Source organism: Tinamus guttatus, unplaced genomic scaffold (assembly GCF_059628265.1).
Source record: "Tinamus guttatus ecotype Peru unplaced genomic scaffold, ASM5962826v1 Tinamus_guttatus_pri_ptg000434l, whole genome shotgun sequence".
In the NCBI taxonomy this organism is placed as follows: domain Eukaryota; kingdom Metazoa; phylum Chordata; class Aves; order Tinamiformes; family Tinamidae; genus Tinamus; species Tinamus guttatus.
This window is the reverse complement of record NW_028288968.1, coordinates 1,647,719-1,660,546: the sequence shown is the minus strand read 5'-3', so window position 1 is coordinate 1,660,546 and position 12,828 is coordinate 1,647,719. Positions and strand designations below refer to the sequence as shown.

General features: G+C 40.4%; 1 protein-coding gene across 1 annotated transcript in view; it reads right to left on the bottom strand.

Annotated features, from left to right (window-relative positions):
• EXOC4 (exocyst complex component 4) overlaps nt 1–12,828 on the bottom strand; it is a 301,672-nt gene that overhangs the window by 271,210 nt on the left and 17,634 nt on the right. Inside the window, exon 3 of the mRNA XM_088531798.1 lies at nt 10,914–11,108. Coding sequence (XP_088387924.1) covers nt 10,914–11,108 — 195 coding nt within the window. The remainder of the gene's footprint in view (nt 1–10,913; nt 11,109–12,828) is intronic.

Genomic DNA, 12,828 nt, shown 5'->3' with positions numbered 1-12,828 from the left:
AAAAAAAAAGGTATCTACTGAATTTTCTTCCTCCAGAAACAGCAGCACTTTCAGGGGCTTGGGTTGCATTTTTTAATAGCCTTTGGGACACTCGGTATTGACAGCTGGAAAAGCTGGAAGCTGCATCCTTAAGAAATGGCCCTTCCCAAAGGGCTGGGGATGCTCCTTAATGCAGCCCCACTCCAACAAACCCCCATTTAACCACTGTTTTCCGTTCCCATATTTTATTTCCCAATACCACCAATTATTGAGAGGGAGCTCAAGAGAGAAGCTCTTACGTTCAGAACAGTTTGGGTTTGGAAAATAACCAGAGGCTCCGTCCAAGTTCATGGAAGTGACACTGCATGAAAGCAGGTTTCCCCTCATGTAATTTCATTTGCATAATGATGTGTTAAGCACTGGCAAGAACCAAGCTATAGAACAGTGCCCTACATTATATTTCAGTTAGAAAAAATGTCCATCTCATGGGGTTTTTTTTTTTTTTTTTTTTTTTGTAATTTGTGTGCTGTTTAACTTACCATAGAGCAGGAACCTAAGCAACTAAAAATGATGCAGAGACGTCTACAAAGCAGGCACAAAATTAAAAACAGTCTTAAGATAGATGTGAAAAATACTCTGAAAAAAAACAGATTTATGTTTCACTCCAGCATGCTGGGAAGGAGCAGTTCTTGCAACTCTGCTGCTTGTTTTTAGCAAATAACCAAGTTACCATTGGCATGCTCTGATCCAAAAGTGAGAGATGAAGAGTTAACTCACGTGGATGTACACGAAGGGGAAGCACTAGGTGAAGAGCAAGGGCAATAATAATATTGGCTCTGCTGAACACATGGAAATGCTAGTGGAGACTATTTAGCTTTAAATAAAGTCCAAGTGTACCTGACAGTGACCCAACACAGCTCAGAGGAGCTAGTTGTCCTCATCTTTTCTCACCTCAAGCTTTGCTAAGAAGATAGCGGAGTGAGGGACCACTTCCAGTGCAGACCAGAACAAGGTAAAAACCTGGAGCAGCACAACACAAATATTCCTTAAAACTGTACTGCTGTTCTGCAGGCCAGCAGTGGTTATTCTAATTAAAGAGAATCTTTATTTCTACAACAAACCTCTTATTTCTGGGTCTTTATTTTTGTAGATACTGCTGCAAATAAGGCAGAACCTCTTGCAAGAGAGTATGTGGGCCATGCAGTTCAGTGGCAGTAACAACCACGTGCAACCGAGAGAAACTCTGCAGAACAGCCTCAAATTCAATTCATTTTGCTTTTGCAGACTGCAGGAGCAGGCCTGGAGTTGGATAATGAAGATTAAGGATGTCACAGAACATGAAACTATCACATTTAATTAGACTTTTCTCCCTTCTCATCCTCAGCTTAGACTACATCTTCAAAGTAGTCTCCTAGGTTTTTTTTTTTTCCCCATTAGTCCTATTATACATTATGTATTATTCACACTAAAAAAAAGCACTAATAAACACAGAACTGTTTATAGAGGGGAAGCATTTTCACTTCACTACCGGATTCCCATTAAGACTTACAACGGAATAGCAGCTTTTTTGGGAGAACCTGAAAGTTAGACAGGCAGAAGAGATACAGGCGGGTTGAGTTCCCAGCCAAAGTGCTTGAGGAGCCTTAAGTTTCTCTTCCATCTCTAAGTCCCTCTCTTCCTCCTAAATGAAAATCCAGAGGTGATGGGGAAGGGGTGCACCGTGGCTGGGTACCCGCACACGGAGATCTCCCCAACGTTTTGCTTTTGCTAGGAGTAGGGAGAAGAGACAGAAGAGCTGGAAGGGGAAGGCAACCAATAACTCCAATCTCTTCCTCACTAAAAGACATTTTCTGAGGGCAAATAGTGCCAGAGAAAGTGGTAGGTATTCCTCCCCTCCTGTTTTTTTTAATTTAATCTTAAAAAAGTCCAGACTTCCCACTGAGAGCCCTACCTGGATGAATAATATGACCTCTATTACAACAGACCTTGGGGTAGCTGACCCAGTAGACACTTCTGAAGTTAAACTTTGTTTATCTGTAAAGTACAATTATAAGCAGAGGCCTTAAGATATATAAGGATCAATGGGGAAAAAAAAGAAAAAAAAAAAAAGAGAGAGAGAGAGAGAGAGAGAAGCATCACCTAAAAAGCACAAGTTTATGGGAAAATAATTGTGGCACAGAACATTCTGCAGCTTGTTTAAAGGGGGAACACACAGAGCTTAATTGCTTTAAAAAGTAGTCAAACACTTGTCTGCCAGCCAGTTTGGAGGGGCTTAATTTAGCATTCTGGAATACACTATACACCAAGTGCTAGCAACGTACTTGTGAAAACTCTTCTTCCTTCCAATTTTGGCCAAAGTTTCCCCAGTCTGCTTGCAATTTAAGCTACATGTTTCCTTAAAAGTCTTTTCAAGAATATTTTAGGCTTCAGAACAGCGTTGTTGGGAAGTGTGAAGGAAGGAGACGCATTTTTAATTCTAGACCTCCACAATTCCTGGAAGTCTCTGAGCAGAAATAAAATGAACCCCCTCAACCAGCTCCTCTTCAGGGAGGAAAAGGAAAAAAAAGAGAAACAGAGTAATGGCTGCTCAGATTAGGAAACAGGATGACTTCGCACTCGGGATAACAGCCTGTTCTCTGTATGGAAAAGAAAACATGAAGCTGAGAAAGGTTAAAAGAAAACGATGTTATAGGTCACAATTTGAAAAATATAAAATAAATATAAAAGTCATATACAAACAGTATAACAAAAGGGGAAAAAGAACACGCTCGGATTAAAACTGCAAATAAACAGCAGCAGCCTAGAGGATTTCAGCTGCCCAGCTGGATGGATGAAGATCGTGTTGACATTTAAAAGGGAGTAGCTAAAAATGATGGTGTCTATTCAAATAATGTAACGGGTGATAATTTCAAGAGGAGGAGGAGGAAAGGTGTCTACCTGAGTCTTTTTCCCCCCTACCTCTATATCCACACCAGTGATCAGAAGTTTGTATTAACTAGCAAAACATTAAGCACAAGTTCCCCAAGTCAAGGCTGTTTTGCCCACAGATCCCCTGCGCTTCCCATGGAGCGTGGGGAGAAGGGGACAACGTCCATAAAGCAGGAGGTTGTTGAGGTTTTGAATCTCCAGTGCTGGATATAATTAACAAATAACTGACTAAGCCTACTCTGAAATTGCACTCATATTTCTTAATTAAAAGCTTGACGCAGGTCTTTATCAAGTAAAGCTGTATTTCACCTGTGAATTTGCTCAATATTCCGGTGGCAAGGTGAATTAGGAGGAAGCTGAACAGCTGCTGCCTTTGAAGGCAGAGCAGGCATCCAAATAACCAACCACATGAAAAACTGGCACTCAGGATGCATTTAAGAAATCCAGGATTTGAGAATTCCCTGATACCAAATTGCTACAGGACAGGGCAATTTACATGTTTCGTTACAGAAATGTGGCCATTTGAAGGCAGCTGGTAGAGAGCAGAGCACCCAATTCTGAGGAAAACCATGTACACGAAGAGGAAGGAAGGATACAGTTCATCCCTATTGCCTTACCAGGGCAGAAGAGGGTTTTCTAAAGAACCAAGCTCCAGCAAACTGATTTCCACAAGTTACCTTCTAAATCAACCAACCCCGAGTTCCTCAGTCTTACAATTTGCTTAGAAATGTGAATGTTATAAAATACATATAGAGACAAGATGATGCAGTGCTTTCCATACCTCAAAGCACTGCTTTCCTTATTCCCCACATCCTACTCGGGTATGTTTTACTGCTAAAAGCACTGCTGCTATTTTATGAAAACACACAGACAAACCTGTTGTAAACACATGAAGGGAAAACACAACCACTCTGTTTTTCCTAAGCACTTATGTAAATAGCAATGACCCACCTTAACTAATTACTTTCCTCCACGAACTACAAAATATTTATAGAACTATGTTCCTCGCTCACTGCTCTTTGTGTCAGCTACATAAATGGAGTTCTTTGGAGTTTTCCCTCGCCCTGTCGCCCATCACTCATTTCACTTCCTTGTCCTCTTGCTGCAGTCCCTCGGAGCCTTCGTAGCAGTGTCGAAACCCAAAGCGCCGCACAGGAGCAGAGGAGGCCCCAACTTGGTCACCTGGGCTCCAACGCAGAACTTGAGCCATCTCAACAGCCAAATGAGTTGCACAAAGCCACCAAGTGTCTATCCACAGCATGGACTTGCCTGAGCTGCTTTCCGTTCATCATTCCCAGCTCATCACCAAGGGATGCTGCTAAAGCCAAATGTTTACATCGCTTCAAAAAGCAACAGGGCAAATTTGAGGGTAAATTCCTTTCTGCTTCTTATTTCCATATTTCTTTGTCTCTGATTTAACTCACCCTCCTTTAGATCCAACTGACATTAGGAAAGTGTATTTTTCCGAGACTCAGATTGCTTCCTTCCCAACGGTCTCTACCTGAACGATATCTCAAACAAGAGGGTCCTAATGCATTAAAGCAGAACGTAGGAATCTTTTGTTTTCATTTCATACCAGCCTGCAGTTTTCCACATTCATTCCCTGCAGTTTTCAAGATGCTGTTTCAAGCCCTCCAAACTCCCTGTGTCCCATCTCTCTGGTGTTACAAGAATTTTTAACTTCTTTTCATTAGCTCTGTGCCTGTTAATTTACTAACATGTTGTGTCAGTCATTCATGAGCTGTTCAGCACAAGTCTTCCTCTCTGTTCACTTAACATTTTTTCTTCCATCAAGACAATTTTCAAAGTTATTTGGTAGCATCATGCCAATTCAGCAGCCATAGTATCAGTCAACTTCTGTGCAAAACTTCTGGGCTAAAACCACCCCAAGTGTTTCAAATGCTTTAGTAAAAGCTAAATCTATTCCACCTCTCAACCCACCATTCACTAGCTTTAAAGCTGCATTTAATAATGCAATCAAGGTCATCTAGAGATTTATGTTTTATATTGTTCCATTACCCATTGGATCTCCAGTAGATCTCAGCATGTGCTTTACTAGGTTACTATGGGCAGAACGAGGTCCATGGAAAGACGAGTGATCACTGGAAAAACCATGAGCTGTACTCGAACACAAATTTTAAGCAAGTAAAAAAAAAAAAAAAAAAAAAAAAAAGGGTATTTATCTCAGTAAAGCAAAGTCAGCAAAATCCATAAAATAGTTTTATCATAAAGGTAATCACACCTGAAATTCGCCATCTCAATGGCAAAAGAAACATTAACCTGAAGCTATGTAACAGTGGCAGGTTCATCAACGAAAAAGGAAGTCGAAACGAAACCACCAAACCCCAGAGCTGCCTGGAGGGCCCCCCAAGAAAGGGCCCATCACAAAACAGCAACAGCCTCCAGCAAAGAGCTTAAACATTTAATTTAACATGCAGAAATGCTCCTTCCCAACAGTACCAGCCTCAATTCACAGACTTACATGGAGCGCCCACGGCGCGGCTGCAGCTCTCACCCTCAATGCTGGACACCTCGAGTCTCCCTTCATTACAGCTTGTTTTCTTATTTAATAAACTTTCATCAGCTTAAATGAGTGGTTGTTATTAGTTGAGCTAAGAGCCACACGTTAGGACTCCCGAGAGGTATCAGTGCTTGTTGGTGCATTAACGAAGAGCCGAGGGGCTGAGGTCAAGCACGTGGCAATGCAAATGAAGCTAACAGCTTAATGCAGCAGACTGCCTTGGATAATGGGAATTCCATTAAAAAGGAATGAGATAGAGTTATTGATAAGTATATTAAGGAAAAAGTGATAAGACAATTAAAAAGGGGAAGAAAACCTCCACTTTTGAATGGTTTTAAGCCTAGCCTGGCATGTTTCCTTAAAAAGAAAGATCAGAAAAGAGAAGTAAGAAAAAAAAAAAAAAAAAAAAGGACAAACAAATTCGGTGAAAAATGTTCTAACAATACGCAGCACCAATGCTTTTCATGCAAGGAACTGTAATCACCCACCAAAATTAATGATTTAAGCCTTCCAATGCTTCTTTGAGGCAAAAGAATAATATTAATCATCTGCTTAGCACCTGGGTGAAGGTGCAGCATTTTCAGGGCTGCACAGAAGGAACCAAAGCTCACGGCTTCCAGATTTGTGTGCAAGTCCCTAGAAATACCTTATCCACATATCAACCTCATGGAAACAAATCTGCTTGCTTTTTTTGCTGCACTATATCCATAAAGCTATCAGAAATTGTGCAGTCCGCCCCTCATTTAAAACCAGTAAAAAATCAGGTCCTCTAATCACAGACTTGGACACATCGGTGTTGTCTGAAGCAAGACACGAGCCCTTAATGCTGGTTCCTGAAAGGCTTTTTAAAATCAACAGCGTCAGCACTGAGAAGACGCTGGGTTCTCTGGAGAAAGGCTTCAGGGAAAAATATTACTATTTTTGTAACACAAAAGAAAGAGATGTTAAAGTGAGGCCAACATTTAAATTTTATATTAAACCATATCTGCAGAATCGCAAGCCAGGCAGGAATCTCCTATTTTCACTTAAGATGTTAATTCCTAAATATAACTGTCCCAAAGCAGTACCTGCCTCCCACTAGTGCAGTAAGTGCAGAAACAAAATGAAAGTTTGTTCTTATTGATTTTCATTGTTCAAGCGGAAAGGCAACAGTAAATAAAACGTATACTGAGAATTGGGTTGTGATTTTGTTTTAAATGTCATATTCCAGACTACTTTTCCTGTAAGAAATACGCTCCCTACACGGTATTTTTGAATTGAAAGCCTCTCCAAATACCACACTGAGGAAAGCAACAGGTCACAATCTCCCATGAGGAAAAGCAAACTCGTCTCAATAACCATGTCCAGGGTAATAAACACCCTGGAAAAGTGTTAATCCCCTATAGGACATTAGCATAAAACACACAGAAAGGTGGGGAATGTTATTGAGTTGAAGATCTGGAGCACGGGATGGGAAGGGAGAAGGTGAATACATGTGCATGGGCACATGCACAGGGATTTTTGCTCCTGGGGAAACTTCTCAACCTTTTAACCTGCTGCTTTGAATCCAAGCCCAATGTTGTTACTCACTATTAGAGAGCAGAAAGGGAGAAGTGGCATGTTCTGAAAACAGAAGTCCTTAACATTGGATAAAAAGGAAAAAAATAAAGAAAAGCAGGTGCTGGAGGGTTTCTTGGCCAACTTTTATGAGAAACAAATTTCTGCCATGTCAGCTTTTTATTTCTTGGGCCAAAGCTGTGCACCACTGAAGGAGAAGGATGCTCCCATGAGAAGAGATGCACACCCGTCCCTCACTCTAACAGGACTAAATGTGAGGTCAAACTAAAGGGAACACCAGACAGAGGGGCCTATACTAATGATTTTTTGCTTTATACTCTCCTAATAAAAAAAAAAAAATAACAAAAAAGCCCCACAAATACATACAAAAAAAGCAGCTGGCTACAGAAGCCACCCTCACTCCTTCCTCACTGATGTCCTGCTGCGGCTTCACTCTGTTTTATTACCTGATCTAATAAGCTCCATCCTCATTGGAATTTCCTTCACAGTCTCTTAGATTTAAAAGATTTAAAAAAGAGTAAGAAAAAACCTCTGTATATTTTGCCAAAGTAATATTAGTTCATTAAAATTGCAGAACTAGACATTTAAAAGCCAGGAAATGCAAAGAAAGCAGCCTAAGCAATTTTCGTGCAGTTGTATTATGACATGACCTTTAATTACTTGATTCAACAACACTTCCTTCTTCCACTGTTTTTAGCATTTAATCTCTTGGTTTATTTAAACAAATGGAAAATATTAATCCCTCCCTATGGGTAGCTCATGGGTCAACAGCAGAGCCTGAGCAGCTAGATCAACACCACAGGCCTCTGCACTGCTGGAGTTAATTAACTTACTGCTGCTTACCCAATAGTGGGGGAAATCGGACACGAACTTGGCCATAATGATTTTCCCAGATGTTTGCTGAAACACGAGGCCTCGGGAATGACTTCAGGATGTGCTTTGGATGAGTGTGCCCATTCCTAATGTGTCTTCTCCATGTGGGATTCCTTCCGACCCCATCCCCAGTGCCCACCCCGCACGCACCTTCTTCACACACCACATTCTCCTCTAGCCTCAGATCAAAATTACTCCAATTCTTGATTTCAAAATTGAAGCTAATGGAGAATTATTTGGTCTTGACAGGGGTTGGATGTGTTCTGGATCCCATAATTCCTCCAAGGATTCATAATTCAAATAAGATTTGAAGCAGATTCTTTTAATCACAGGCTCCATAAGCTGCAATTACAGCAAAACTGATCCTATTGCCCCTGCTTAACAGCAGTGAATATTATAAAGATGCCAGAACTTGGACAGATCATATTGAAAGCTCATTTGTGTTACTCTTGGTGGATTTTGAATCAGAAATACAATAAAATAAATAAATAATAATTAAAAAAAAATGAAAACGGGCTTTTTTTTAAAAAAAAAAACTTCATATAAATATAAGCTGTCACGAAATACCTTTGCATCTTGTTCACTGGGGAAAGCTGCCATTCTTATATTAATAATTCTTTCCAGCATTACTCAGTCATTGCACATTAGAACCAGCAGCTGGAGTGTTTTGAGTGATAATGAAACCTGTAACAAGCCATCTTCAGCTGTCTTTTCCAAACAATAAGGGAATTAAAATTTCAATTTAAATGCAGAGGTTTGAAACACGCTTCAGTGGCAAAATTACTTCAATTAATGTGAGTGGAATACAAAGGACAGACTGCAGAAAGGCGATGCAGCAACCAGAAATTATGCCATTAGTGGGCTTGCACCGGCCCAACACGATGACTGCAAAGGTCTAATTTTGCCTGTACGTATCACAAAGCTACAGGCAACGTTATTAATCAGTGCTCCAATTTCAACGTGAGGGATCCAAGCTCCTTGTCAGATCATTTTGGGCTTTTTATAAGCCATGAGCAGCTGTTTACCTTGAGGAAGGAAACAAAAGGACAGAGAGCTATAAACACCCAGCATCCCTGACAGTTTAAGAATTATTTTACACAATGTTCAGAGCAGAGAGGAGAGGGGAATTAGCCAGCAGTGAGTGAGGGATTACAACATCACAGCATGGCAGAGGCAGCCTTAGCAGAAAATGGCAAAAACTAATGAGTCCACAGCAAATTCTAACCATTAAAAAGCTCCAAATGCAGGTAAGTTACTGATACACTTGACTTTTAACAGTAATACTCTATAATCCAGACATAAAATTAATTATTCCTCTGGAATTTTCCTTCTGACCTTTTTTGTCCCTCCAAAATACTGCTAAATCAGACTACTTGGCCTTTCTGCAACTATTCTTTACTAGCTATTTGGCACATGATCTTGATTAGGAAAAGGAAGCACCAATTGGATAACATGTGGATTGCCATTGCTGTTAATCCTTACAATTAGGTGGGAAAATGTAAGACAATAGTTAGACAAAATTAGAAGGAAAGGGAGAATCTAAGAAGAATAAGATTGAGAGGGTTCCTGGAAGATGATTTTAGAAAGGAAGAAAGGGAACATTGTGACTAAATTACAGAAATATGATCACACTAGATGTAGCATGAAAAATAAGCATGAGCAACAGAAGAGAACAGGAAGGTGAAGAATGGCTGAACTCAGGCAAGAGATTATAACAGCAACAAAAAAATCCACACAGGGTTACTTCAGCCATCACCAAAATGGGTATCAACTGTTGAAGATATTTCACAGGAAAGTGGGAAAAATCAAGTTTTAGAAAGTCACATTTAAGGTAAAATGAGTGAAGCCAGAAAGAAGGGAATTAAGGGAGATTATTCACCCTAGGAATGACAACACTAGGATTACCAGCTCTTGATCCTGCTCAATAACGACTTGGTAAAAAGAAGCAAACAGGCACAGAAATACAAAGGACAGCAAAGTTGACCATAATAAAAAGAAAAAAAGGCAATGAAAAGATTTCTGACAAGGGATTATCTGAAAAAGAAATACAGAATATTAAACGTATCCCTTTTTCGTTAACTTTCACTTCAAAAGACTTTAGTTACTGGTATAAGGCAGTTTCCAGAAGGAAAAAACTAAAGACTGGCAAGGAAGCATGTTTAGTGAGTTTAGAGAGAACAGAAGAAAGAAAAGGGCAATTATTAGAGAGGTTTAAGAAACTTCCCTCTCCAACACAAGACTGAAATTGAAAGGTGTGGAGTAAGAGAAACGGAAATGACAAGAAACAAGAGAATCACTTGAAGAGAAGGAGAAAGATGAGAGAAAGAGCTGGAAATATCAAGAAAGGATCAAGAATTCTGATAAACAGAGGAAAAGAAGGTGAACAGAGCTGAAGAGTAGAGAAAAAAAAACAGTCTCTCTGAATAGTTGACCAAACTTGTGACCATATTTTTGGGAGATGAAATAGGACAAAAATGGAATTGTTCTTCCACAAAGTGAGTTAGCTTTGAGGCAATTACTAGGATATGGAGAAACATGATGATCGAAGCAGGTGTCTGGGAAAGTCATTCTAAATAAAGGACAGTGAGTTTAGATGATGTAGCATAGAAAATGCAGTCAAGAGGATGTTTAAAAAGAAGCAGAGAGATCAGAGAAAGTGTTCACAGAAAGTCAGTAGAGAGAAAAACACCAGGTTGCAAAAGCAGGAAGAAATCCTATGCACAGGCCAAATGGATGCGGAACCATCTGGTTATGGAAAGAATCAGGATCGGGACAAAGTAAACAAGTGAGGATCGTTTCAAAAAGGAGAAAATACAAACAAGAAATAATGAAACAGGATAAGAGTGACCCCAAATTCATGTCAGAAAAGAGCAAGTAGAGAAAAGGCATAAATGGAAATTCCAGGATGGGAAAGCAATGGGTGACAGAACAAGACAGAGGAGAAAAAACTAAGGAAAAAAGGCAAAAACACCAGCACATCTGCCTGGAAATGATCAGACAGATAACGAGTGTGTTTCTGGGGGGCAGCTGCCCAGCACGAGGCACCACATCTTACCAGCATGTCCGTCGCATTGAGGTAGTGCTTGCTGGCCATGCACTGTTCCAGCTTCTGGGGCACTTGCTTGATGTTTTCTATCTCGTCCAGCAAATTCAGGACGTGCTTGTGCTCGATCCCTTCGATCCACAGCTTGCGCAGCTCGTCCCGCTTGCAGTGCAGCAGCATCTTGCACGACAGCAGATTCTCCTTCACCTACGAGCAGCACATCCAAGGATCAGTTAATCTGTTCCTCGTACTGGAATCGGTAACAAATCAGTTTACTCCAACATTCAATATGAGGAATTACAAAAGCAGCACAAGGCAATAGTCAAATCCGAATGCACTGTCTGGTTATTCCTTGATATAGGAGCAGTCATACAGTACGTACAAATAGGAAAACAACAAAATACAAACAGGAACTGCTTTTGAAAGGAAATGCATTTTAGTTCAACTTTATACTGCCAGTGAGAATTTAACTGGAATATCATAACATGAAAAAAATGTATGTTGCTACTAACCACAACCAAAGACTCTACTGCAGTTTTTCCAGCTCTAAATTCAGTATTTAGGTATCCAGCAACAACCTTGTTCAGTAAAAGCAAATAAGTCATTGCTAACTTGCCTCTTGTAAACGTTTTCCATCTGCCTGTTCCATCCCATACCACATTTCCTAGCCCTTTCTCCAAGTTTCGAGTTCATTTTAACAAAACCTGACTACCCAATAGTGTTCACTACCTCAGGCAACACCAGTTTTGCTGGCATGAAATCAGGATTCACCAGAACAGCAGTTAAGATATAGTTCATCTCAGCAATTCCATCAGACACGGAAGCCATCACAGTACTTGGAAAAACAGGCAAAGCCCATGCTGTCCCATCCCACCCTAAGGAGAAGCATCAAGGAATTTTCTTTGCCATTCTCTAGACCAAATCCACGTTGCCTGCTTTTAATTTCTCCAAATATCCTACCAGAAGGTCAGTACAACCTAGCTTCTCCTGTAGAATGCAAACCAATAACCACATATTAAAATACGAAAGCAATTAACACAACTTCACACATTGCTTTCGCACGGCTCTTGTTTCCATGATAAGCTAGGAATACTCAGGGTCTAACCTTTTGTCAGCTGAACTCTCACTGAATTGCACATGGGGAGAGACTCAAAGCAGGCCCTTCAATTCAACTTTAAACACTGGGTCTTTAAAGCGCTTCAACAGCCCTACCCTGTCCATCTAAAGGCACTTTGCAAAGCACCGAAACACAGACCAAGACACAGTGCTTAAGAACAGCCTCATAAGCCAGACTCCATCAAGAGTTGGAAGCAACTGAGATTACAGTTTAATAACACAACGTTCTGCAATGTCTTTCCCGAAAGAAACCATGAAACTCAGCAAGTTCCCAGCCAACGGAAAAGCCAATGTGAGAGCGGCAGAACTTGCTACAAAGGCAGAAGCAGGCTAAAAACCAGAGTGTGTTTCAGACTTCAGCTCTATTCTTTATCTTAATTTAAAATGTTTCATGGACCCAGCGCACATCGTCACCACTTGACTGCTGCTACACAGTGCAAAATTTGGTCCGAGACACATTCAAAGCCATCCCTGGCAGGGGACTGAAATGTTCCCCTGTGACAAAATAGAAAGGTGACCCAAAAGTTTGTTTTGACTAACACAGTATTTTTCATTTCTACCTGTTAATAATTGAATATAAATCTTTTTTTTTTTTTCCAGATTAGGGACACTAGCATTGCCAGAAGTATTTTTGTTTCAAATAGAACAAGCGAAAAAACCCACAAAACCACAGAGCTAGAGGGAGCCTCACACTATTCTGACTTTGCAATCAGATCAACTCTATCTGCATTAGGGAGTTGAGGAAAGGACCAAACTGTAAATCAATAGAATTTGGCAAGTCCAGTTGCTTTTCCTTAATAATCCAGTTTTT